This window comes from Thermobia domestica, chromosome 13, assembly GCF_964235325.1.
Source record: "Thermobia domestica chromosome 13, izTheDome1.hap1.1, whole genome shotgun sequence".
NCBI lineage: Eukaryota > Metazoa > Arthropoda > Insecta > Zygentoma > Lepismatidae > Thermobia > Thermobia domestica.
This window is the reverse complement of record NC_137466.1, coordinates 177,577,902-177,602,646: the sequence shown is the minus strand read 5'-3', so window position 1 is coordinate 177,602,646 and position 24,745 is coordinate 177,577,902. Positions and strand designations below refer to the sequence as shown.

General features: G+C 35.7%; 1 protein-coding gene across 1 annotated transcript in view; it reads right to left on the bottom strand.

Annotated features, from left to right (window-relative positions):
- Positions 1-24,745, bottom strand: part of LOC145667866 (uncharacterized) — a 62,778-nt gene that overhangs the window by 5,313 nt on the left and 32,720 nt on the right. Inside the window, exons 7-9 of the mRNA XM_081735298.1 lie at positions 15,052-15,635; positions 10,996-11,384; positions 5,712-5,936 (exon numbers count right to left, since the gene is read on the bottom strand). Of these exons, the coding sequence (XP_081591424.1) occupies positions 5,712-5,936; positions 10,996-11,384; positions 15,052-15,635 (1,198 nt within the window). The remainder of the gene's footprint in view (positions 1-5,711; positions 5,937-10,995; positions 11,385-15,051; positions 15,636-24,745) is intronic.

The window sequence follows — 24,745 nt, the reverse complement described above, 5'->3', positions numbered from 1 at the left end:
TATTATTATTATTATTATTATTATTATTATTATTATTATTATTATTATTATTATCGCAAAGTCGAGACTTAGCTACATATCTTATATTTTATGAAGTTTCTGATTGGATTTCAAGTCTTTTGTTGAAGAATCAATACACTCCATTGTAAGGGGTCTGAGGGAGGGAAATATAATCCTATTCCGTTTAATTTGTTTACTTGCACGCTACACCAAACCTAGATACTACATTTCACCTTGCTATATCTACGGGAAGTGCTCTAAAGGTTTTGATGATCATAAGAGAGTAAGTGAATAAGTAATGAGATTAATGAACTTCGCGTATTAACAACATTTAAAGTATCAGGTTATCGGAAAAGTCATGACGTATTTCGGTAAAATATGACAAATGGTGATTTGTGGATATACTACCGGTAGAGTTATTCGGATGCATGCAATAGTTATGTCATGAAGAGCTAAGATGTTGATCGTCTTGTATATTGATATTGCTCTTTATTTATTTAGTTTTACAGATTTGACAGCACATAGAAGATGAAAGACCAAAAATTTCATTTTCACCGTATTTTATTGTTTTTCTTCAGTCAAGAGAAGAACGCTCGAAGAGTGTTTGTGATTTCTTTTATCCCAGTGTTTCTGTGTTTTTGTCCTTGTTCTTAAAGAGTTACTGGAAAAACTGTAAAGGTGAGTGAAATGAGTAAAATTAAGTAAAACGCGTAAAAATAGGAAACATAAGGTACTGAGTTCGTTAAATTAGTTAACTTTTTAAAAAATAATCCAGTTCACTGAATCACCAATTCCAGTCAAGATGAATGGCTGTCCAGTGCCATGCCATGAAAACTCAGGGCCCGAGGCGAGAGCATACGACGGTGCCTCCGTACATATGAGTGAGGTCGCTAGAAAAGCCGCGAAGCGCCATCTTGGTTGGCGTAAGAAAATTTTCAAAAATAAATCCTGCTTTTTCTTGATGTTGAGCACTTTTATTACTTTTCCTTCTTTTCTTTTTTCCTGAATTTTGCGCTTCCTTACTTCGGCGCACGGAGCCGACGCTCCGCTCGCTCCCCTCAAGGCACGGCACTGTGTCTATCAAAGGTTCGAAGACCCCTATATTCCAATTTCTGCTTCATGTACTTGCGTGTTTGTATGTCTTTCTGTTTTTCAATTTAAAGTTGAATTCTCTGGACTATTCTCTCTACATAACACTACTATTTTATCATGACTGAAATCAGAAAGTTTCATCATTATGACGTTGAAATCGTAAAAGTGCGTAATTTACTGAATTTACTGCACATTCAGTTTTTCCTTCTACCAGAACAGTGATGTCTTAGCGGCTTAAGCGTTAGTTTCACAACGTTGGGCTCGCGGGTTCGATTCCCACTGAAGTAATTAAGGAAATTTTTATCATTTGCAATATCGATACTTCTGATGTATACTAACATGAAAAATATTCAATTCTCTGGGTCTCAGAGTTGAGTCGACTGCCTTCACAAGTGAAATGTCAACAACATGAAATTACGTCATCCGTATCAATCTGGTTTCGTACTGTCTGGGAACGTTACATGTTTAGCCAACAATTGATGAATGGATTAGGCTCATCCTTACTGGCCTTTATGGGCCAAAAATGTGTTATTGTTACCGAGAAAATCTGGAATTGTTCCTACCTGTGCACAAATTGTAAATGGTGACCGAACTAAAAACTCTACTCAGGGGAATTATACTATTTAAGATGTCATCTTGCCCTTCTACCTAGAAGAAGGGAGAAATAAAATTCGTTACTGTTATCCTAAGACACATCCCGTAAACTTAAGAAACATCTGACATATCTTTCCTGTTCCTATGAATAGCTTCGACTATGTGACTTTTGCTTTCCTTTTTGTCATAATAATAATAATAATAATAATAATAATAATAATAATAATAATAATAATAATAATAATAATAATAATTATTATTATTATTATTATTATTATTATTATTATTATTATTATTATTATAAAGGAATAACGCATTATAATATCAATTACATAAACAATACCTTCCAATAAAAAATAATTGCCACGGGATTCGAATCAGGGTCACTGCAATGGGAGTTCCCTGTTTTACCCTTTGCTACAAATTCCTCATACGTAGATATAAAAAATATACTAGTATTTATGGAAGATAAACATAGAACTTTCTATTTCTACACGTGTTGATAGAATTCAAAGAATGTGAAAATAATTTCTTCCGTCTTTTCTTCTTTGGAAATTAGAAATTAAAGAAGAATTGTAATGTACAACGGGATCATCGTTGAAAACGGCGACGTAGCCTCAACTTAAAGAACGTTTCGTGATATTTTCTTCATTGAGAAACGTCTATATAAATTGCTTTTGAGTTAAACAAGGAAATCGCGAGTGAGTCATTGTGACACTCACATAAGTAATGTATCCTTATACGAGCAATATTATCTTATGTATAGCTTTCCATGAAACGATTTTACTAGCTATTAGCTTAGAGTAAAGGTGAAGTGATGCGGTAGGTAAGTGGTTAGCACATTGAACTTCTATTCGGTAGACGCGGGTTGAAATCTCCGCCAGGCTAAAACTTTTTTAAATGTTTCATTTTCAATTTCAATGCATACTCAGTGTGACAAGCAAGGTCTTCTCTCCAAAAAGAAAAAAGATGTTGGAATAAGGAGAATTGGAGAAGTTCTATCAATGAAGACCATCATTTACAAACTTATTTCAAGCAGTTTTTTTTAGATTTGATATTTTCATCTACTTTCAAGCATTTTCTGATTCATGCAATGTCAGTAGTTTTTTATTTCTCTGAACATACAATATATAACGAAATAATACATTACATACACAGCAATATTGAGAATAATATATGTTGTTCATTGAACAACACACTCTGAACAACAGAAATTCATACTAGAATAGAGAACTGTTTCGTGCGTCATCTACTCACAATTTTCATTGCATAAAGAACTGATTTAGTGCTACCAACTGCTGTCAGTGCCGAGAAAAGTTACGTGTAAGTTGGGTTGCATCTGTTCAGGCGTTCTCACAACTGCAAATTATCTGGACCCCAAGTAACGGAATTAGAGCATTTAAGGGATAAACTTTTGCTGGTGACTCTACTATATATATGAACTATACTTTCAAATGAACTATTAGTTTTTAAGATACTCATATGTTTGTAGTTTTCTGATCAATAAGAAAGGACTGAAAACAGATGTTGTTTCATTTAATAGAACGTTGCAGATGCTGATTCACTTTCTAACTTTGACATACTTTTTATGAATACTCTTTAATAATTGCGACAAAAAAGTTGTGGGGAAGGTAGTGCTAATAAAGATTGTTAACTCTTTCGCTGCCACCTTGATTTCAGTACTCCAACCCAATTTGCCACCTACGGTTTTGCAACATTCAGCCTTTTGCAACAAAATAGCTACATCTAGCGGAAGCCAAGCACACTACAGAAAATGACAGGCCAACACTGTGTACCACCAGAGTAGAGGTCTGCACGAGCTGGAACTTTTAGTCCGGTCCCGGCCCGGACTGTTAGTTTATAATCTGAGCCCTGACCCGAGTCCGAAATATGCTTTATCCTTTAAGCACGAGCCCGGCCCGAGCTCGTGTGATAATCAAATGAGCCTGAAATAAGCCCGAATTACAGAAACTTAATAATTAACGTAAAATTGTATTTTTATTTACAACAACTAGAGGTTTAATTTTGCAGCTTAAGAGCTTACATGATTCAGCGAGAATAACAAAATAAAGCTTATCATTTTGCACTTGCTAACTATATGAATTCTCTAAAGAAGATGGTGATTTATATACATTCTGTCTCCCTTACCTCGGTGCATAATGTCGGAGGTCAAACTAAACATTTCATTTCATTTATATAAATTCTCATGAAATGCCCAACTTAAATGAATATTCCAAATTTCTAAAACAAAGTGTCAATATGTGGCAATTGTTATGCAAATGGATGTGTAATGAACTCACTCATATAGTTCTCAAAGCAGTTATTGTCGATTGCTGTGAAGAAAAAGAATGGAATCGACACTCTGGCTGCTCAAACTTTCACTCACAGATAAGCTTGACATGTTTATTTTTGTTACTTTAATTTTTCTCTGCACTACTACACAGTTAGCTTTACTAATAAAACTCCAACTGACCAAAGCAGTATATATATATATATTTTAAGATTATATATTTGTGTTACAGTTTCGGCTATGTGACATAGCCTTCCTCAAACACATTATGAGAGAAATATCCAAATTTGACAGCTTATATACAATCTGGGTGCAAGACATGCCCACTTTCTCTTTACAGAACGGAAACTTTTAATAGGCTCTAATAAGTAAATTTTTAATTACTGTAAACGTAAACCTTTAATTGGCTCAAAAAGTAAATTTTTAATTACTGTGGTCACTTTCTCTTTTCGTGCACCAGTTATGAAACTCTTAATTAGGTGTTTCTCACTTACACTTTCTATTCGCTATTGTCCATCTGCTGTTCTCCATAGTACACCTGCTAAAACAGCTCATGTTGATCCTTTTAATTCTTTCTTTTTATTTTGTCTATCATCTTTTCCCATAATTCATGTATTACAAGTCCACTAGACCAATTCATCAACTTCTCCTTCCCGTATTTCTTAATCCACTGGGCTTTTTTCCACTTTCTTATCACACTCTTTTTCTCCCTTTCTAATCCTTTATTCCTTTCCAATCTATCTCATGTTCCGTTTCTTTAATGTGTTTATATACTGCGTTGTTCTACCTTTTTAGCCTAGCATCATCCTTATGTTGTTTTATCCTTTGTTCTAATCTCTTTCCTGTTTCCCCTATGCACTTCATATCGCACTCTTTACAATTAACCTGATACACTACTCCTTCCTCTTTTGATCTTATCTCCTTTTCTTTCTTCTTTCTTTTCTCTCACTAAGTCTATTATCCTCTTTCCTCCTTTGCTGTAAATTTACTTTTTGAGCCAATTAAAAGTTTACGTTTTGTAAAGAGAAAGTGAGCATGTCTTGCATCCAGATTGTATATAAGCTGTCAAAATTAGATATTTCTCTCATAATGTGTCTGAGGAAGGCTATGTTACATAGCCGAAACTGTAACACAAATATATAATCTTAAAATATATATATTGCTTTGGTCAGTTGGAGTTTTATTAGTAATCTTAAATTTTCCAAAGCTACAATGAATAATTTACAAGTTAGCTTTACCCTCAATATTACAAAATAATATTCAGATTTTTAGTGTGGGTGTCTCAAGTTAAAAATTTAGACGCGCTTTAAAAGTTCTCCATGAAGAATGGTCTTATAAATATCATTGTACAGTATATTTACAAAGTTAAGCCCGAGAAATAAGGATGTGTATTTAAAAATTTACGGCCCGCCCCGAGCCCGAAGTGATCTATGCTTCGTAGGCCCGTGCCCGGCCCGTGCATACCTCTACACCGCAGTATAAAAGCTATATACCTGTGTCCCACTTTACAGAGAATGTCTAGAATGAGAACTATCTCTTGACGCTAAATGGCGTCAATGGCACACAGCAATAGGTATGAATAACGCCATATGGCGTCAAGAGGCAGCGAACGAGTTACGGGAATCTTGTCACTCATTAAATGTAGCAAATAAAATTAAAATGAATCACATCTCGACGTATAGTGTATACTTGCATGCCGATAAATCTCTCATTTATCATACACAGTAAGACTTACCTTGGACTACCATATCTAGATAACGCATTTCTTGTACAGCCTCGTAAGTGCATTCTCCATTATGCTTCTGACAGACTTCTTGGATTTCGTCTCGTAGTCGCTGCTGAATCTCCGGTTGAAGGGCAAGCTCATAGATGGCGAAAGAAATCAAGATAGTTACAGGATCAAATCCAGCCAGTAAGAAGATCAAACTCTGCCCCACCAGTATCGCATCGTCGGACAAAACTGTAATAAGATTTTTTTGTTTTTTGTTTTGTTTTAAAGGTTATACGTAATTTTCTATAAGCTATAACGTTAAAGAACCAGAAAAAAAATAAAAGTTCCATAAATGATCAACAATAACTTGATCCCTAATACGCGTATATTGATTATTGAAACCATCAGGGAGAAAATTTTGCAGTAAATTGCAAGTTTGTAATGCTCATACCGAAAGGAGCATTGGCACGTGGAAACCACATAATCACAACGCCCAGTCGGTTAACTGAGTTATCATGACGTAATAGATGGAGATTACGTTTAACATTGGATATATATTGATGCGAGAAGTTAAACAGCAGCAGCAACAAGTATATATTCAGGTATGTTGTATTACAATATTCAATTTAACAAATAATTTCTGTGTAATGTTATTCCAATACGAATAAAACAATTCCTGAGATAGTAGGATTCTATTAAAAAACTGTGCTACATGAATAATCATACGAAGATAATATGGAGCATGAAATGGTAATTATATACGGAACTTATTACCAAATAAGCAGCAATGAAGAAAGAATAAACCATGCGTTAGATTTAGTTTAGTTAAGTTGTCTGTAGAACTACTGAGATTGAATAATAAAAGTTTGTCTTGCACTAGCAATAAATATAAGCATGCTTCATGAGTAGAATACCATGGATGTTTACAGGGGCGGACTGGCAACCATAGGGCCCACCCTGCTAAACTGAAATGAGGGCCCACTGTATAAAAATGTAAAAAAAATGTACTTGGCATTCTTCATATATAGTACATATAAAAGTCCATCTTCGAACCCATAAATAGTATCCCATATATTCATACAAAAGCAAAACATTAATTACAAAAAATCTGAAGTAGAAACATTTTAATAGTAACTCATACAGTGTGTAATTGGCATTATCATTTTTTATTGTAAACACAAACAATACCGGAATTGGTGCTTGCAGTTATTTATATAGTGCTATTGTTTTCTTATGTAATGAATTTAAACCACTTATTTAAACAAATGAATGCCATGTTTTAGAAAACCCAAAATATATACATGTGCAATAAGTAAAAACTAATTTCAAGTCAACTTTGAAACACTACAACAACCCCCGCAATGTTTTAGGGCCTGATTGTCTCATAGGCGGAACCTTTTCAAGTCGATAAACGTGAAGAAGAATAAGGTCTGTTCATGAAAGTTTAACTTTACGTCTTTTTTTATGCAAAACACAAGTTTTCGGGAGTTACCCTGACATATTTTTGATGCTGGTAGGTTTAGTTGAGCACATCTTTTTAAAATTGGTGGAGGGGGCCCACCTGTTTGGGGGGCCCACCCTGCATTTGCAGGGTAGCAGGGTGGGCCAGTCCGCCCCTGGATGTTTAGTTGAATGAATTGTCTTCGAACCTTTGTGATACACAGGGTGGCCCAAAAGTAGGCATACACCCCTGCATTGATCAAGTATAACATTCTAGTTTATGAGTTTATTTGCTCCGGCTCTTCCGTGCTTAAGATGTAAGTAAAAAGGCATTAAGAACAAATAATAAAGAAACTAAGTCTATCTGATGGATAACAATAAGAAATTATATAAAAATGCAGTACGGTACTGTATACCTACTTTTGGGCCACCAGATAAGCTAAATTGTCTTCGTAGAAAATCGTAAATTCTTTTAATAAACATTATTATCGTAATAATTCACTAATTCTAACTATCCATCACTCATATTTATATTTCATTTATAACAATAGCTTATTATTAAATATTATCATAAATATTCTTAAATTATTTTATATTCATAATAATAATTGTAGTACTGCGACTATTATTACCTATGTTACCAAATCATGAATTACCTAAGTTAACTTTAATACTATACATCTACATGATTTAGTGTCTCATCATCCCAAATCCAAACTTCGTGGGTGTGCAGTTCGTGGAGATCCATCTCTGAGGATTTCTACATAGTAACATGACACCAGGTACACAGGAACGATTCTTGTGAAATGAGATGAGGGAGATGTCGATTACAAATTGCTATCCTATTCCGATTGTCGTTGAATGAACATGTATAGCTTAACGAAACACGGTGCGTTTCAGTTTGCGTTCCGAAAACATGAACGATCAATGCATCTTGGACTCCACCTGTCGCGCGATCTTCCTCCACACATCAACTTTCTGTTTTCCATTCTCTTTTCACGAGATCGCTGAGCTGTATATTCTGCCATATTCTGCAATTATGCCAGTTGACAGTTTCATTCATGTAATAGCTTGCTTCATCATTTAGTGGCATATATCCATTAATCATTACCTTAACGCATAGGAGTTTCCCCAATACTCAATATATAACTCTCTAGTAAATACAGCAATTCCAATAACTGTCAGGGGCTTTTATAAATTACTTAAAGAATCGGCGTAATTCTCATTTACTGCTTATGAAATACTTGGGTAGAATAAGGCAACTTCTTCAGAACTAACAGACATGCAGACGGTAGATATTCTACATTTTCTGTTATGATACAATGATCACTCAGCATCCCAACTGATGATTTCTGGACTTCATATTACTGCAGTCTCTACCTGCTAAATTGTATCTGCCGATAAGCTGGTTTTCTCGGAAAATTAAGAATTCTCCATACTAAAAAAAAAAAAAAAAAAAACTGCATATTGGCAAAATTTACTGCATCAACAGTGTAGTGTGATGAAGACGGATTTATTGAATTTCCGTATAAAGTCTCCTCGATCTCTTGATACGACCAGTTCCTCAAGTACGCATTGACCAACTTGATACAGAGGTAGACCTAGTTATTTTGCACAAATTTGTATATATACAAAACTTCTCTAATTGCTATTTAGAACAAGAACATTAAGTAATTCAGTGTAAGTACATGCATTAAATATTACTAAAATTAACAAAGAGCGAAGTTTTTTGTGGTCGGAAAACTCATTAGAGATTTTATAGTCATCGCGCAAGGTGACTTGCAATATTGATCTTTATACTTCTCATCTCAGATTGCTGACATAAGCCTCTATTGTGTACGAGAGCCTCTAGTTGCATTTACAAAATGGGTAGGTTGTCGGAAATGCATGAGGAATATGAAATGGAAGCAAGATTAATAAAAATTTCCATGTGTTTGGAAAAGGCTTCCAAACTGGATCAGTTTTGGATAAAAAAGAGGTCAGGATGAACACGACTCGGCGGGAAATATCAACAACAACTACGCGTATGTTTATTGCAAAGGTGTCTTTATGTCTCTTTCCCTTGATTGCGTATGCACGTAGTTTAGATAGCTACATTTAAAAAGTTGGAAATTTGGCAACAATTAGCAAATGTTTCGTTATAAATTTTCACATACATAATACATTTTCTCTATATCCTAAAAATACACTCTGATAAGTAGAATTTTAAGCTGAAATATTTGGGCATTGACAACGCCAAAATTTCATTATATACTAAATTTTCAGTGTATTCCCATTGAAGTTACATGCTGATATGAAGGATATGTATCTTTGACAAAATAATTACAAAATCCTTATGTTTCAGATACTTAAGTTACAAATTAAATAACAACAATTCCAAATAATTATTATTCATAAATACATGGAATTGATCATACTTCCACAAAGTTACGATGTTTTATATTCAGGCCTCACGAGGATGAAGAAACGACTGCTGCTATAATGCAGTGACGTTTAGCTGAAATTTTTTGAGTGTAAAATTAATAATGCGCTTTTGAAATTTCGAATGTTTCGTACATTATTCCAAACATGGTGTCTGTATACACATAGATAAGTATATTATAATCAACATCGCATTAAATACATCGCATCAACATCGCATTAATTAATTAGTGCTCAGCGACCGAAATGTTTAAACGTCGTAAATTTACATTTTCAACTGAAAACAATCTTGACATAGAAGTGAAAACTTTAACATTAAGTTTCGATAAATGTTTTTGGTTACATTTAATCTTCTCCCGATTTCTTCTGGTTCCTATGTGGTTATTAAGAAAAAGCATCGGACATGGTTTTCGTAATTACAACTTTATGAAGAGTTAGGAAATAGCCTTTTGGAAATATTTCCACCATCCCGCTATTTCTCAGAAATTGCACAGAAATTGAATAATTGAATAATAATACATTACTTAAGAAATTATAGACAATTCCAAAGCACTATCATTAACCCTTTGACTACCATTTTTTTTTAAATGTGAACATTCTTTTATATGTAGACTACGACTCCTTTAATGTGGGATATTCCGGACATCTGTACACAGTTTGGAAACTAAATACAGTCTCCTGGTTACATCTGACCCGATGGAAGAACATGTATATTTTACTTTTCTAAAAACAAATTCCCGACGATGTTTGAATTATTCGCATGGGACAGATGTATCCAGTTGGTAGTCAAAGGGTTAATGGAGGCAGAATCGGTGTTAAATCATCCTAAGAGTAGACACATTCAGCTTGTGAGGTGGAGTAGGTTGCTCTTATCATTGTATATCAATACTTTGATCATATCGAAGTTTAGCGTCCCTTTTCAGCGCTCCCAATGCCATCTTCTGGCGAGTTACAAAACTAGTCTCTACTTTTTGATACCACTTCGCATCGACTTTTAGTTAGTTAATTTGCGTTTATGAAGCGTCAACTAAAGTTTTTATATAAATTATTATTATTATTATTATTATTATTATTATTATTATTATTATTATTATTATTATTATTATTATTATTATTATTATAGTTTAAAGCCCCATATTTATGCTCTTAGGCTAAGGAAGACAGCGAATGAATAAAAATGGCGGAATGACGAAAATGAGAGGAAACGAAAGAACACCAGGAAAACTCATGCATACAGTTCTTGTCCAGCACAAGGCCCACTTGACGTGAGATGAGATCGTACCAAAGACCCCATGCACTAGACATGAGTGCTTTACCACTAAGCTACCACAACCTCCAACTATGGAATTGGAATTGCACCAACTATATTAATATTTACAACATATCTCTTACATTATAAGCTTCTTATTCTTTGGACAACAATAGAATATAAATACCTGAAACTTACTTGTTTTAGAATCTTGTGTTGAGGAAGTTTTCATCTCGGTGTCCTTCTCCAAAGAGTCTGTATCTTCGTTGTCCTTCTCCAACTCTCCCTTCCTTGCTTCGATCATCAACTGAAGAAAGTCGTTTCTCTTTTCATTATTCTCTTCACGATATTTTGTAGCTGATTTGATGGCATTCACAAAGAAATTCATACTTCTAGGATCTACGAATTCAACTTTAATCCATTTGAGCAAGAAAGGGAAAAAGAAGAAAAATACAAATATAATGAAAAAACGCAATTTGCTTGGATTTTGCATTAGGTCAGCCATTTTCATGAATTCCGAATCGGGACTTTTCAAACAATTTCCTTGAATTCCAAACGCAGTTGAAGCAACAGCATCCATTGAGTACCTGAAGAAAGAAAATATTCGTAAACTTATCAGTTTTTACTAACTAATAAGTGTTCGTAGTATGTTGTCAATTTCCATTTTTAACTGACATCTTTCTACTTCAGGTTTTTGCACGAACTGATGAGTATGCAACCTGCAACACAGTAGAGGAGTTCGGGTTGTATAGCTTGAGGGGCTTCTGAAATCCTCTGTACTTTGTGAACCTTCAGAACGTATGACTTCCCTATTTCACCCTCGAGTCGAGATTTGGTTTGGTGAATATTTATCTGTGTACAAAATATGGGATTTCTAGATGTGCTTCCTTCTATGTGAAAATATTCTTTTATATATATATTCTTTTATATATTGGAAATTATAAGGGAGGATAATACAGGTAATAAAGATTACCTCTATCGGAGATATATACAAGGTCTGTCCTCAAAGTAACGTCAGTGAATTTATTGTGACGCGACTGTACGTCGGAGCGTGGTCCAACCGGTTGAAACTGGTAGTTCATGAAATCTTACAAACCATATCAGCATGCGGCCTTCATCGTCACAGACCACCTGGTCAAAGCATTGATGCCAACGATCTCCCAGCCCCCGTACAGCCCGGACTTGGCACCTAGCCCGGAGTTTTTTTTTGTTTGTTTGTTTGTTTTCACGCCTCAAAATACCCCTGAAAGGCAAGCATTTTGGGACTGTGGACGGGATCAAAGTAGCTTGCAGCGCAGCATTCCGGAGGAGGACTACCGCAACGCATTCGAGAACTGGAAGCAGGCCCGTATCCAGGGGGTCTAGGGGGCCGGCCCCCCTAAATTTTTACTGGTCTCCTTTAAAATTTTCACGATAGGCTTGGAAATGAACTATAATATGAGATAAACTAATATTTTTGGATCGCCCCCCCAACTTCCACCGGGCTCCCCCTACATTTTCGGCCTGGCTGCGGGCCTGACTGGAAGTCCTGTTGGAGCCGATGTATCGACGCAAAAGGATATTATTTTGAAGATTTTTAAACACTTGTAACGATAAATTGAATAAATGATTTTTAATAGACTTACTGACATTACTTTAAGGACCGACTTTGTGTAGTAACTGGCATGTGCACAGGAGAGTTGGAAGACCATAATTACTAACACTTAAGCACAGGTACCTGCTATCCCAATCCAGATCTCGATCTATTCTTTCAGGTCACCTTTCCATTTATTACGTTTCCATTCAATGCTATGGATAAGCATGAGAAACCTCATAGAACGGCACACACATATATATAGGAGGTTCGGAAAGTCTCTATAGTCCTATTTCGTGACATATTTAAGGCTCCAAAGATAAATATTTTACACCAAGGTTTGCAACACTGTTTATGTTTACGTTAAATTTGACACTGGTATCAGAAATTGCGATAAATATAGGTCAATTGAAGAATATATGTGTTTCTTTGTTTTCGAAAGTAATCGAACTCACACTGATGTATGTGGACTTTCCGAACACCCAATAAAAAAGGTCAGTGATAGCGTGATTTTTTACTTTTGAATCGATTCAGCGTCCAAAGAATCTATTCCGTCCCCATCTTTCTACTGAATTTGAAAATAATAGAAATTTACTACTTTGCCCTGTTTGATTTATTGATCTGCAAAAGAGCAAAAACGGTGAAAAATAACTTATTGTAGATTCAGCGTCCCCTCTAGAACGTTAACCCTCTAATCAAACTGAAAATAGTGCAAATCTACGATTTCCGGTTTTAACACTGATCACCGTAACAAAAAGAAGAAGAAACTATGATAATATTTTTTTTTTATGGACTCAGTTCTAATAATAAGTTTCATTTCCGACTTTCATTCTCCAACGCAACCAAAAGTGGTAAGAGGAACTATATAATGTATACCGTTTAACAAACATTGTTAGGATAATCAAATCTAGGAGGCTCAGGTGGGCAGCTCATGCAGCCAGGATGGAAGAAAAACGCTTTCAAAGTCTTAACTGGAAGTCCAATCGGAAAACGACCTTTAGGAAGACCTAGGCGCAGATTGGAAGACAGTATTAAGATGGATCTGGCAGAAATAGGAATACTGTACAAACTAGAAATTTGATCCAGTTGGCTAAGGATAAAAGTCAATGGAGAGCTTCTGTGAACGTGGCGTTAAACCTCCGGGTTCCATGGACTTAGTTAGTTATGTAACAAATTGAAGTCAGACAGTACCTACTAATTGAGCAAATCTTGTTAAATCAAAATTAGAAATAAAAACACAGTTATTACAAGATTAATGTCAAAAAAGAGAAGTGCGACAAATGAGATTGGAATACTAAAGAATAAAAAATGTGAATGTACTGGATATAAAATTCTGAGTGTATTGTATGAAGAATTATGTTGGTTGAGATGTGAAGAGGACTATCTGAAAGTTGAAAACGTGGAATTACTATTCAATGTAAATCAAGTAAGTGAAGTTTGCAATATAACATGCCAGTCGACAAATAAAGACACAGGTGGAATATGGTGGTAGTATTGAGAAAGAAAGTGAAAGGTCGAAAAATAGTGGAAACAAGTTAAAGAAAGCATTGCAAAGAATATGCTCTGTCCCAGTGAAAAATAGGCATGAGACATTATATAATGAAGTGATCAAAAATACAAATTGAGAAATAAAATCGCCCAAGGCAAACAAAAAACGGTAATCATTTCTACCAAAACAATACACTGTGAAAAACGCAAAATCAGAGAGAAGAATAGGGAATGGAACGATAATAATAATAATAATAATAATAATAATAATAATAATAATAATAATAATAATAATAATAATAATAATAATAAAGTACTAATTCTAGGAGAGACAGTCACGCCAGAAACACAGCTATTGTGTCAAAAGACAAATTAAATAAAAATTATGAGGTGTCATGTACATCACGAAAACGGTGCTGTGATGAGTGAAATCTAAAAAATTGTGGTACAAAGACATGGGTTTGAAAGACACACTAATCGTTAATGAGGAAGGGAACGATGTAGCAAAAAGTGAAGGCCACAAAGCAGCGGAAAACCTGTACAGTCAGCCACATAAAGGCTTGAACCTCTTACTGCTATAATTCCATTAAATAGAATCCAACAGTTTTGCTGGCATCACAGGCGCCTAGTCAGATGCAACCCAACTTACGTGTAACCACGGGTGTCGTTAGCAGGGGGATCGGGGGATGCGTCCCCCAGATTTTAGTCAAATATATTTAAAGAAACTATACTACTTTGTATATATAACTTTTGTCGAAAAAAGGCTTTTGATTTTTATTCACCCGACCCCCCATATTTAAAAAGCTGACGACGCTAGTGATGTAACTTTTCAAGGAGTGAAGCATTGGTACAGGCTTTTGATGTGTAATTGATATACGAAAATAATTCTCCACTCCTTGAGTAATTTCTATTGTTTGGTGGAGCCTGTTGTCCAATAAGTGCCATATAACAAAGATCTTATATAACAAAGGCTCAGTGCTGCAACGAAACATCAAATTTTAGTCATACAAAGAAACCAAATAGAGTTGAGACTAAGAATTTAGATAAATCAAGAAAAAATTCGAGGGAATAAATATCTATAGACCTTTGAGTACAATCCTAAAACAAAATGCTGTAAGTCTAAGCCAGTTGATCATCATGAGTCAATTAACTATTTTTTAAAAAAAATAAGCTTACCAATTTTACTTTCTTACCTGCTAAAAATATCCCTTATCTCAATAATTTTATCCTGGTCAGCATATTCTCCTAACACGTTCTCTAGATCAGTTCCACATTCATTGACAACTTCAATAGTTCTTCTCATTTTTCTACCAGTGAAAGCAGGAGAAACTACGGATCTTGTGTTACGCCATTCTTGTCCTCTCATATTTGATAAAACCTTATTAAAATACTCTTGTCCGGCAAAATCAATTTTTCGTCGGTTCAAAAAATGATCAAAGTCTTTTACCAAGATTAATTTTAAAATCTCAGGATCTCTGACCATTAGGCACGGTTGACGTCCTTCAAAGTGACCCCCATATTTATGCCCGGACAATTTAAAATATATATCTTTTTGAGCAATGTGAAATGATTTCCCGCTTAGCATAGATCCTCCAGGTAGAAATTCTTTGATAAAATTTTGTTCTAGATAAAATATGCCTCTTTTCTTCCAATAATCATAGTTCCATTTGAAGTAAATTATGATGGAAGTAATGAAAACGGAAAATATCACAGCGATATCCCACCAAATGGATTGGAAAATTAGACCCATGTTGTCACTCCGTTTGTTGTATGCAAGTTAGGTTGATTGGTGGAACTAAAATAGCCTGGAACAAAAAAGAAGTAACTATCATTAAACTAATCATCTTTTAGTACCAATACATGATTATCTTGCTTCGATGCGCAGTACTGACCGATTTATGAAATACCGTATTAATGTTTGTGGAATACAGAGTTTACCATTAAATTAAACGAATAGTCACGGCCGGCTCTACTATATGTGCAACACGTGGATGTGCATGGAGCGGCTATCATATTATTTGAAATAAATATTTCTTGTAAATAGACTTCATGATGATGGTAATTAAATTTTAAATTTACTAAGCTGACCTTCTATTTGAATACTACATTCATAAATAATGTTTAGGTCACATTAGTTTAAGGTCACATGGACACTGCTAAAGTAAATGGTCAAACAAATCCCAGCACGAATTGCTTGGTTATTATCAAATACAAGAACTCGATTCTAGAACAGCAGCGAACACCTGTTCCATTTACTTAGTTATCACAGTTCTGATATGAAAACTAGTCTTGTTTTTGTCACAAACAAACTCCTTATCATTGAAGGGGAAACGAGTATTTTAAAAAAAAAAATTACAGGTGTAGGAGGAAAGTCAAGAAATAAAGTTAAAAGAGCTAGTTGCACTCAAATTGCAAACTGACATATTGAAATTGAAGCTCGATGTTGAACTCTATAGAAAGGATCAGGCCCTTATCCTCGGGAGGCTAGGGGGGCTGGGTTCCCCTAAATTTTCACTGCCCCTCCTAAAATTTCTAAGGTAGGCTTGCAAATGAACTATAATATGGTTGAGTCGGGCCCCCCTAACTTCTTTCGGGTCCCACTACATTTTTGGGCTAACTCTCTACAGATGTGTGTTTTTTTTTATCTTTCACTAACATACAGATTATTGTTTAAAGAAAAAACACACAACGAGTTTTTGCAGTGATTAGACCTTTCTGAGTGCGAGTGTATTTTCACTCCCCTTGGTTGTTTATGATGGGGTAGCAAGCATACTTAAAATCGTATCTTTTAAGATTTGTTCTTTTTGAAAAAAAAAAAGAAAAAAAAAGGAGCACATGATGTCATTGTTTTGCAGGTACCTCGATGTAACTATGTTTTAGAAGTACATCTAGTCCCAAGCCTTTCACCTTGTGATTATGCCATAATAAGGTACTTGAGTTTGAAATTCTTAGAATGAGAAAAAAGTAATAGTCTATTAATAGGAAATGTTTGATGTATCTAGTAATACGCAAAAATGATTAAAATGTGCTAGCCTAAATTGAATGTGATAAATATTAATTTTGTATTAATTAAAAGATTGTCTACTACGTTTTGCTCTAGAGAGAGTAAGAAAATAATTTGGGGCGGGCACCGCCCATTCTACCTCCTCCTAGTAACGTGATTGCTATTCATGCTGAATTCCAGAGTACCAAGTATGAGATGAATGCATTTCGAGGACGAATATGCAAGGCAAAGGCTGACTATTAGTCAACTATGAAATTGCTCCATATGGGAAATTATAAAAGTTCTTGAATTATTTTGTACAAAAGTGCCTGAAAAACTAACATATTCCTGTGGATAAATAGACCTGCAGCGGAGATACAGACTAACAAAGGAATAGAGGGATGAAATAGAAAGATAAATAAACTGCTTGGTAGATACCATCCGAAAGTTCAAGACTTGATTTCCTGTTTCAAGTTGGAAGCATAAACCATGAGCATGATGTATTAGGGTTGCCAACTGGCTGGAAAACTTGCTGTTATTTTGATCGAGGCCAGTGACCGGTACCAACTTCTTACCAGCCCCTTTATGACCGTTTTTTTTTTTTTATTTCAAATTTGTCTCCAGTTCGAAAGAATTTCATCTAGTTCGAAGTGTAGATTTAAAGAGTAACTTCCATTCTGTAAATCCAAAACTTTCACCGTTTACCATCCATCAACAATTAATATATTTTGTTCATCTGTTTAGATAATTTTAAAGAAATGACGAGGACTGTATCAAGCAAAATTTGAAATTTACTTCTAAGGAATTTTATACATTTATTGAGAGTGAAAAATGACTTCTTAAAGCAATTTCCTGTACTTGAAGTGTAAATTTAAAGAATAAATTTAATTTTCCACATCCAAAATTGTCACGTAAAGATTAATATACTTTTGTTCATCTGTTTCGATAATTTTAAAGAAGTGGCAGTTACTGGTAAGTACAATAAAATGATTAATGCCGATTTCAGTTTCTCATTTACAGCACAATGTATCTATTAAGTTTATTAGTGAATGTACTAAGGATACGCAGAATACAGGTGCTAATGCACTTTTGTTCACTAACTAACTAACTAACTAACTAACTCTATGGCCTATGGAACCCATGAAGCTCTCCACTGACTTCTATCCTTAGCTAACTGCATCCAGTTTCTACTTTGTATTCCAATCTCTGCGAGATCCATCTTAATATTGTCCTCCCATCTGCGCCTAGGTCTTCCTAATGGTCGTTTTCCGATTGGTCTTCCAGTCAAGACTTTGAAAGCGTTTCTACTTTCTTCCATTCTAGCTACATGACCCGCCCACCTAAGCCTCCTAGACTTGACGACCCTAACAATGTTGGGTAAACCATATAAATTATGTAGTTCCTCGTTATGAAGTTTCCGCCATTCCCCATTCTCGTTCCTCTTAGGTCCGAATATTCGTCTCAGGATTTTGTTCTCAAATACTTTCAGTCTATGTTCTTCCCTCAGAGTAAGTGACCATGTTTCGCAGCCATACAGAACAACAGGCATGATTATCGTTTTGTATATTTTAAGCTTCAAATTCCTCGACAGAATTCGCGACGACAAGAGATTTTGAACCGAATAGTAACACGAATTCCTTGCTTTTAGTCGACATTTAATTTCTCCGTGAATATGATTTTCCTTCACACGATAGTAAATTTCCTTCCCATGGATGGGTCCTAACAGAGGTCCTTTACACTTAGACCTATATCATAGGGAATTCTGACGGGTGGTGACCCTATGATGTATACGAGAAAGGAACTGAACCTAAAGGGATGAAAAGAAAGAAACCTAGGTAGTATGCATATGCATAACATATGGACGAGACAACTGAGATAATCTTTCTTTCAGCTTAATGTTCCACAATTATCCCCGTTAGGTTAAGGGGGACGAATGATTAAGGCATGTGAATGATGATGGAAGAATTGATGGAATGAGAAGGTGGGAGGAAATGGGAGTACCCCAAGAAAACCTACGGACATGATGTCTACCACAAACTTACTTGGCCAGGGATCCAGGGTGGTAAGCACTTTATCATTGAGCCACCGTGCCCCCTGCTCAGATAAATTAATGCTATGAAATATGGTAATTTCGAGATAAGGTCTGTTTATTTACTCCTACTTAGAGAAAGCATCTTATAATGTAGCAATTGATGAGATATGAAGTTACGCCCAAATAAACAAAATGTTAAAGATGTATCATACAATAGTACGTTTAACCGATGAAGATTAAATTTTAGTCTGATCTTGGACTTTTCTGTTCTTAAAACTAAGAGAAACACAGTCTATATAGGTCTCACAAATATTAAACAAAAACACACACTTGTTTAAAATAATAATAATAAAAATGAATTGACAATAATAACGCGGAAGACAAAATAAACTTACAACTGTAATATTGTTTTCTTCTTCGGATGAGTCGTCCAGCTAGGATCACATCAGTCATTCAAGGTCAAACGAAATAAGCCTCGGGAGGCAGTTCTCCGTTTACTGTGGGTGAAACTTTTTTTAAAAATATTCTCTTAACAGCACTAATTTCATTTCAACTAATAGTGACACGGAAAATTAACACTTCTTAAAACTCAGAACTCTTTGACACTTCATCACTTCATTTATCAGCTTTTAACACGAACAGTATCAGAACTAGACGTATATATACTACAGCTTTGAACGACGTTATCAATGTTGACTCTACTTTAAAGAGGATCTCCACGTGCTGTCAACCTCTTGATAAGTTACGTCATCTAGCGAAAGAGTTGCAAGATACTGTGAAATAATCATCTGCTAATTGTGTGTTTATTTGCTTACAAATGTTCCTCTTCTCTTCTCTCTCACTATTTTTTCGGAATTATTAAATTCATGAAAGTGAGTCAGTGACGTAGCCAGGGCCGGACCTAGGCAACTTGATGATCCGCAGAATTGCATCATTTACCACCTCTTCTCTGGAAAGAACACATATCAAAAAGCCACCATTTTAAATACTACCAGAATAAGAAAATAGTGTTGTCTATGAGACGAGACGAGAAATAAGTTTTTTTTTTCCGTTTCATATCGTTAATTTTGTGTACGGTGCAAAGAATTCTTTTTCGTTTCGTTTCTATTCTCGAAAAGATCTCGCAATCTTGTCTCGAATTTTTTTTAGTCTCATTTTGCAAACGTATTCACACTTTTGCACTGATTTTTGTCATCTGGAAGTTTCCAGAATCTTTCCGCGTCACGAGACATTTAAAAAGGGTGTAATATAACAATATTTAAACTAGGGATGGCCAATTCCGGAATTTTTACTTTCCGGAATCTGGAAAGTGAAATCGGAAAAAATTCGGAATTCGGAAAAATTCTGGAATTTAGAAAATTCCGGATTTCGGAAAAAATCCGGAAAGTGAAATTTCCGATTCCGGAAAATTTTGGCCATTCCTAGTTTAAACCAAATGTACACTCATGTCCAAAATTATTGTTGCATGTCTATAAATATGTTGTAGTAGGAATATAATTTGATACTCATTCGCCGGGTATTTCTTATAATGTTAGTATGTTTATAATCGGCAAAGACATGTACAGTAGAGCGTCGATTATCCGAACGTCGGTCAACCGAACGACCGCTTAACCGAACTGTGTACTCGCTCGCTTAAAGGATTTTTTAAACGTTAATTTTGTGTACTGTGTGTATTGTTCATGCAAAATGCGTATGTAATATGTACATATTTTTGTTTAATAAACTGTACCACATACTATATATTCCTACTAAGGTTGCCTTTGTACGTTACTTTGTAATACTTAAAGAGATGCCTGTTTTTATGAATAAATTTACTGTACAGTACTTCTTTTTGGCAAATAAACATGTACAGTTCGATTATCCGAACAAACCAGTTTTCCGAACACCCATGTCCCCCAATTACTTCGGATAATCGACGCTCTACTGTATGTGGCAAATTTCATGTCAAAAGAGCAGTAAATAAGAACAGTGCAACGAAAATAAAATTTTCTTGTCCATTTAGAAATATTTTGTTCTATTCATTCTAATTTTCGTATTTACAATTTTTTCGCTCTGAAATTTACTAGAAACATACATTTCCTGATTATAACATAGTATCGGTATTAAAGTACCCTGCAAAATCATTATCAAATTATATTCTTACAAGAAGACAGTTATAGACATGAGACAATAATTTGGAACATGAGTGTACATAAGTTGGATAAAAAATAGTGGCAATACTGCTTTCACGTCAGAAGGCTCTGTCTGAAAACTACAAGAACTCCGTAGGTGATAATGGAATGTGGGGCGATGAAGTGTGGCGAATGGTAACGACTGTCTGTTATTCAGTCAGAAGCAGCGGTGTTATAAAATAGAGGAGGAAAGTGGAAGCACCATAACAACCTGTTTCAGAAAGACTTTGAAAGTGCGTGGATCGAGATTGAAACGGCGTGTGGGCTCAGTGCACAACAGTGGTTTAGGGTCCTTGTTAAGACCTTTTCACCAAAATGAAGGAACCATTTCGCGGGAAATACTACAATACAAGAGAACCTCTCATCCGTGCCCTAAGACAGTCCCTGTGGGACATCAACAAAGATTGGTGTATATACAATACCTACATGTGTAGCAGAATATGATGTAGATCGGAGGTGTTTACATTGAATGAATGTTTCAAGTGTTCTTCTGTGCATAAAGCCAGGCACGAATTATAAAAAATGTTGCCATTTCTTTTTATCCAGCCGTTGTACGAGGGTGGTTCAATAATTATTGTCCCAGACCTATAAGCAGTATTATTTTTCCAAAAAATCTCCTTTCATAGTAATGCACTTCTTCCACCTATGCTGTAAAGCCACTCTGCCAGCTTCAAAGAAATTCTCTGGCTGAGCCGTGAGCCATTCCTCCACAGCTTCAATAACAGCTGCATTTGAATGAAACTTCTTCCGCTTGAGGTGCTCCTTCAACTTTGGGAACAAACGAAAGTCACTAGGGGCGAGGTCGGGTGAGTAGGGAGGATGTTCCAACACATAAAAACCAGCAACATGGATTGTGGCACCAGTAAGATGGCTTTTGTGGGTTGGAACATTATCTTGGTGGAACAGTACTGTTCGCTGCAACATCCCACGCCGTTTTTCCTTGATTGCTTTGCGTCACTTACGGATTAGGACTGCATAATAGGCCCCTGTGATGGTGTGTCCAACCTCCAGGTAGTCAATAAGGAGCACACCCTTCACATCCCAAAAATTTGTGGCCATAACCTTGCGTACTGATGCTTGCATCTTGAACTTGCGTGGGGGAGGCGAACTGCTGTGCCACCGCCACTCCATGCTCTGTCGTTTGGACTCGGGATCATAGTGATGGAGCCACGTCTCATCCACTGTCACAAATCTATCACAAAACTGTTTCAGGACTGCCCCCATAACCTCCAAACCAGCCCTTGAACAGCGAACTCTGTCTTTCTGATGTTCACGAGATAACATTTTAGGTACCCATCGCGCTAACACCTTTCTGAATCCCAAGTGTTTATGCACAATGGTTTCCACTGAGCCTACAGAGATGTGCATGATGTATGCTAACTGTTGCACCGTGATTCGTCTGTCTGCTATAAGCGTATCATGCACAGCATCAATGTTTACCGGGGTGCATGCTGTTGTTGGAGGAGCAGCACCAGGGGCCTGTTGACAGCTTTCCCTACCGCAACGGAAGTCGCGGCACCAGTTCTTTACCACCTGGTAGGAAGGAGCCCCATCACCCAACACACTGATTAAGTCCTCATGAATCTCCTTTGAGCTTAACCCCTTTTTGTGGAGGTACTTGATGACAGCTCGTTGTTCGGTTTTCTCCATTTTTCAAGCTAGGTGCCACCTCTCACACCTGAAACGACAAAAAAGAATATTAATATAGCAGCTATGGTTCTGAAATTTAGCATATAGACATCTAAGACTTTAGGCTACAATATCCCCCATCATCCATCACAGCTCAAGTATTTTAAATATGCCCGGGACAATAATTATTGAACCTCCCTCGTATATTGAAGTACGTATATTAAATGAAGTGTATTGAAATATATATTAGCTATATGAAATATATTCTTCAAGTATATTAAATGATCATTCGCATATCTTTAAACGTTAGAAAATACTTTTCATTATTTCCGTAACATCAAATTCTCTATTTATAGTTTTTATACGATGAATCATGCAACACTATGACAATATTTTAGATGTAAGACTTGGATGAGTTAGCGTTGCGTATGAGATTCCTGAAGTTTCTCCTCTCGTCTCGAATTAAAAAAAAAAAAAAAAACTTCTCTTCTCGAATTAAGCTTCGTTTTGGAGACAAGAAATGTATCGTCTCGTGAGGAACGCTGTAACTGAAGGAAACCGTGAATGGGGAGTGAGAAAATGTATAGATATGACCGTCTTGAATATTGATCAGTCTCTGATTTCTGTGATCTAAAATACCTTTGAAAATATGCGTGCATTTATACCCAGTATGACCTAAAAAACAAAGACATCTTTAAGGCTGCCAGAGTGGGGACAAATGTCCCCTAAGGATCTATCTATCTATCTAGCTAGCTAGCTATCATCTATTCCAGGCAACCTGATAGGAAACTCCCCTCCCTCCCACCACTCTCCAGTACAGAGGGGAAAGCAAGCCGTTGATCTTCACAGGGAGGGAAGCTTTTGTAATAAACAAAATCGTGTACACTATAAATTCGTACGTCAATTCGCTCGCACCTGATGTTGAGAAAGCACTGCTGTTTCTTTTACCTGTCAACCCCGAATAACAACTGTTTTTTTTTTTTTAATTTTGTGTTTAAGAAAAGTATTTCTTACTATTTATATATTAAAGTTTTGGCTTTAGTCCTACTTATTAAATTGCATTTCTAGAAATAAGAACTAATTCGTTATAAAGTTAATTTCCATCATTGTTTCACTTAAGAACCGGCAGAGGAAGAAAACCAATTGTGTCGACATTCTGTCTTTATTTACAATTTCAAGGAAGGTAATCTTCTGCTTGTCTTGGTATCGAGTACGCAGACTACCGACCTGTGCAAATAGTGTATGAATTTAGCGTGTGTGGTAACTATATTATATATACTGCCTTATGCAGAGTCGTTTTGACGTATGATTACCGTCATATTAAAGGCTTGACTACTGCAGGAAACATATGTTAGTATGCCCGAACTATTTAGTATGCCCGTCAGAACGACTCTGCATAAGGCCCATAGTGTCGTGTGAAATTAGTGTATATTAAATTGTATTTTGTATCCATTATATTTTGTATAATTTATATTATCTTAAACAAATTTTAGTGTATATTAAATTGTAAATAATTGCGTATTTAGTGCTTTGTGAAGCGACAATTCATGATGCTTGCAGTAGTTCTGTGATAAAACATGAGCCCGGGAAAGCGTTACGGAGTGGTGAGAAGCGTTCCATTTTGAATATCTTCCATGCTTTAAGACAACAACACCCTAGTTTAACTGTTGGAAAATTAGCCGACATGACTGGGAAACAGACAACCGTAGGAAAGGCAACTGTTTATAGAATTAGGCGGGAGGCTAAATTTAATGCAAATAAATTTAAAAGTTCCAAAAATACACGTACAAGTATTTCCCTCGCGGAAAACTATGACGACTTCACGAAATCGGCAATTTGATCAAAGGCACATCAGTTCTTTTTCCGTAATGAATTGCCAACGCTAAATTAAATTTTGGCAGCTGTAAACACAGATGATGAACTGTCTTCCTTTTTTCGCACAACATTCCATACGCTGTTGAAAATAATGAAATGCAGATATGTATCGCACAATAAAAAATCTGTTGTAGTTGATATGGATGACATAGTATTGTGGAGGAGAAAACATCTCCGTTTAATTAAGAAGTACGGAG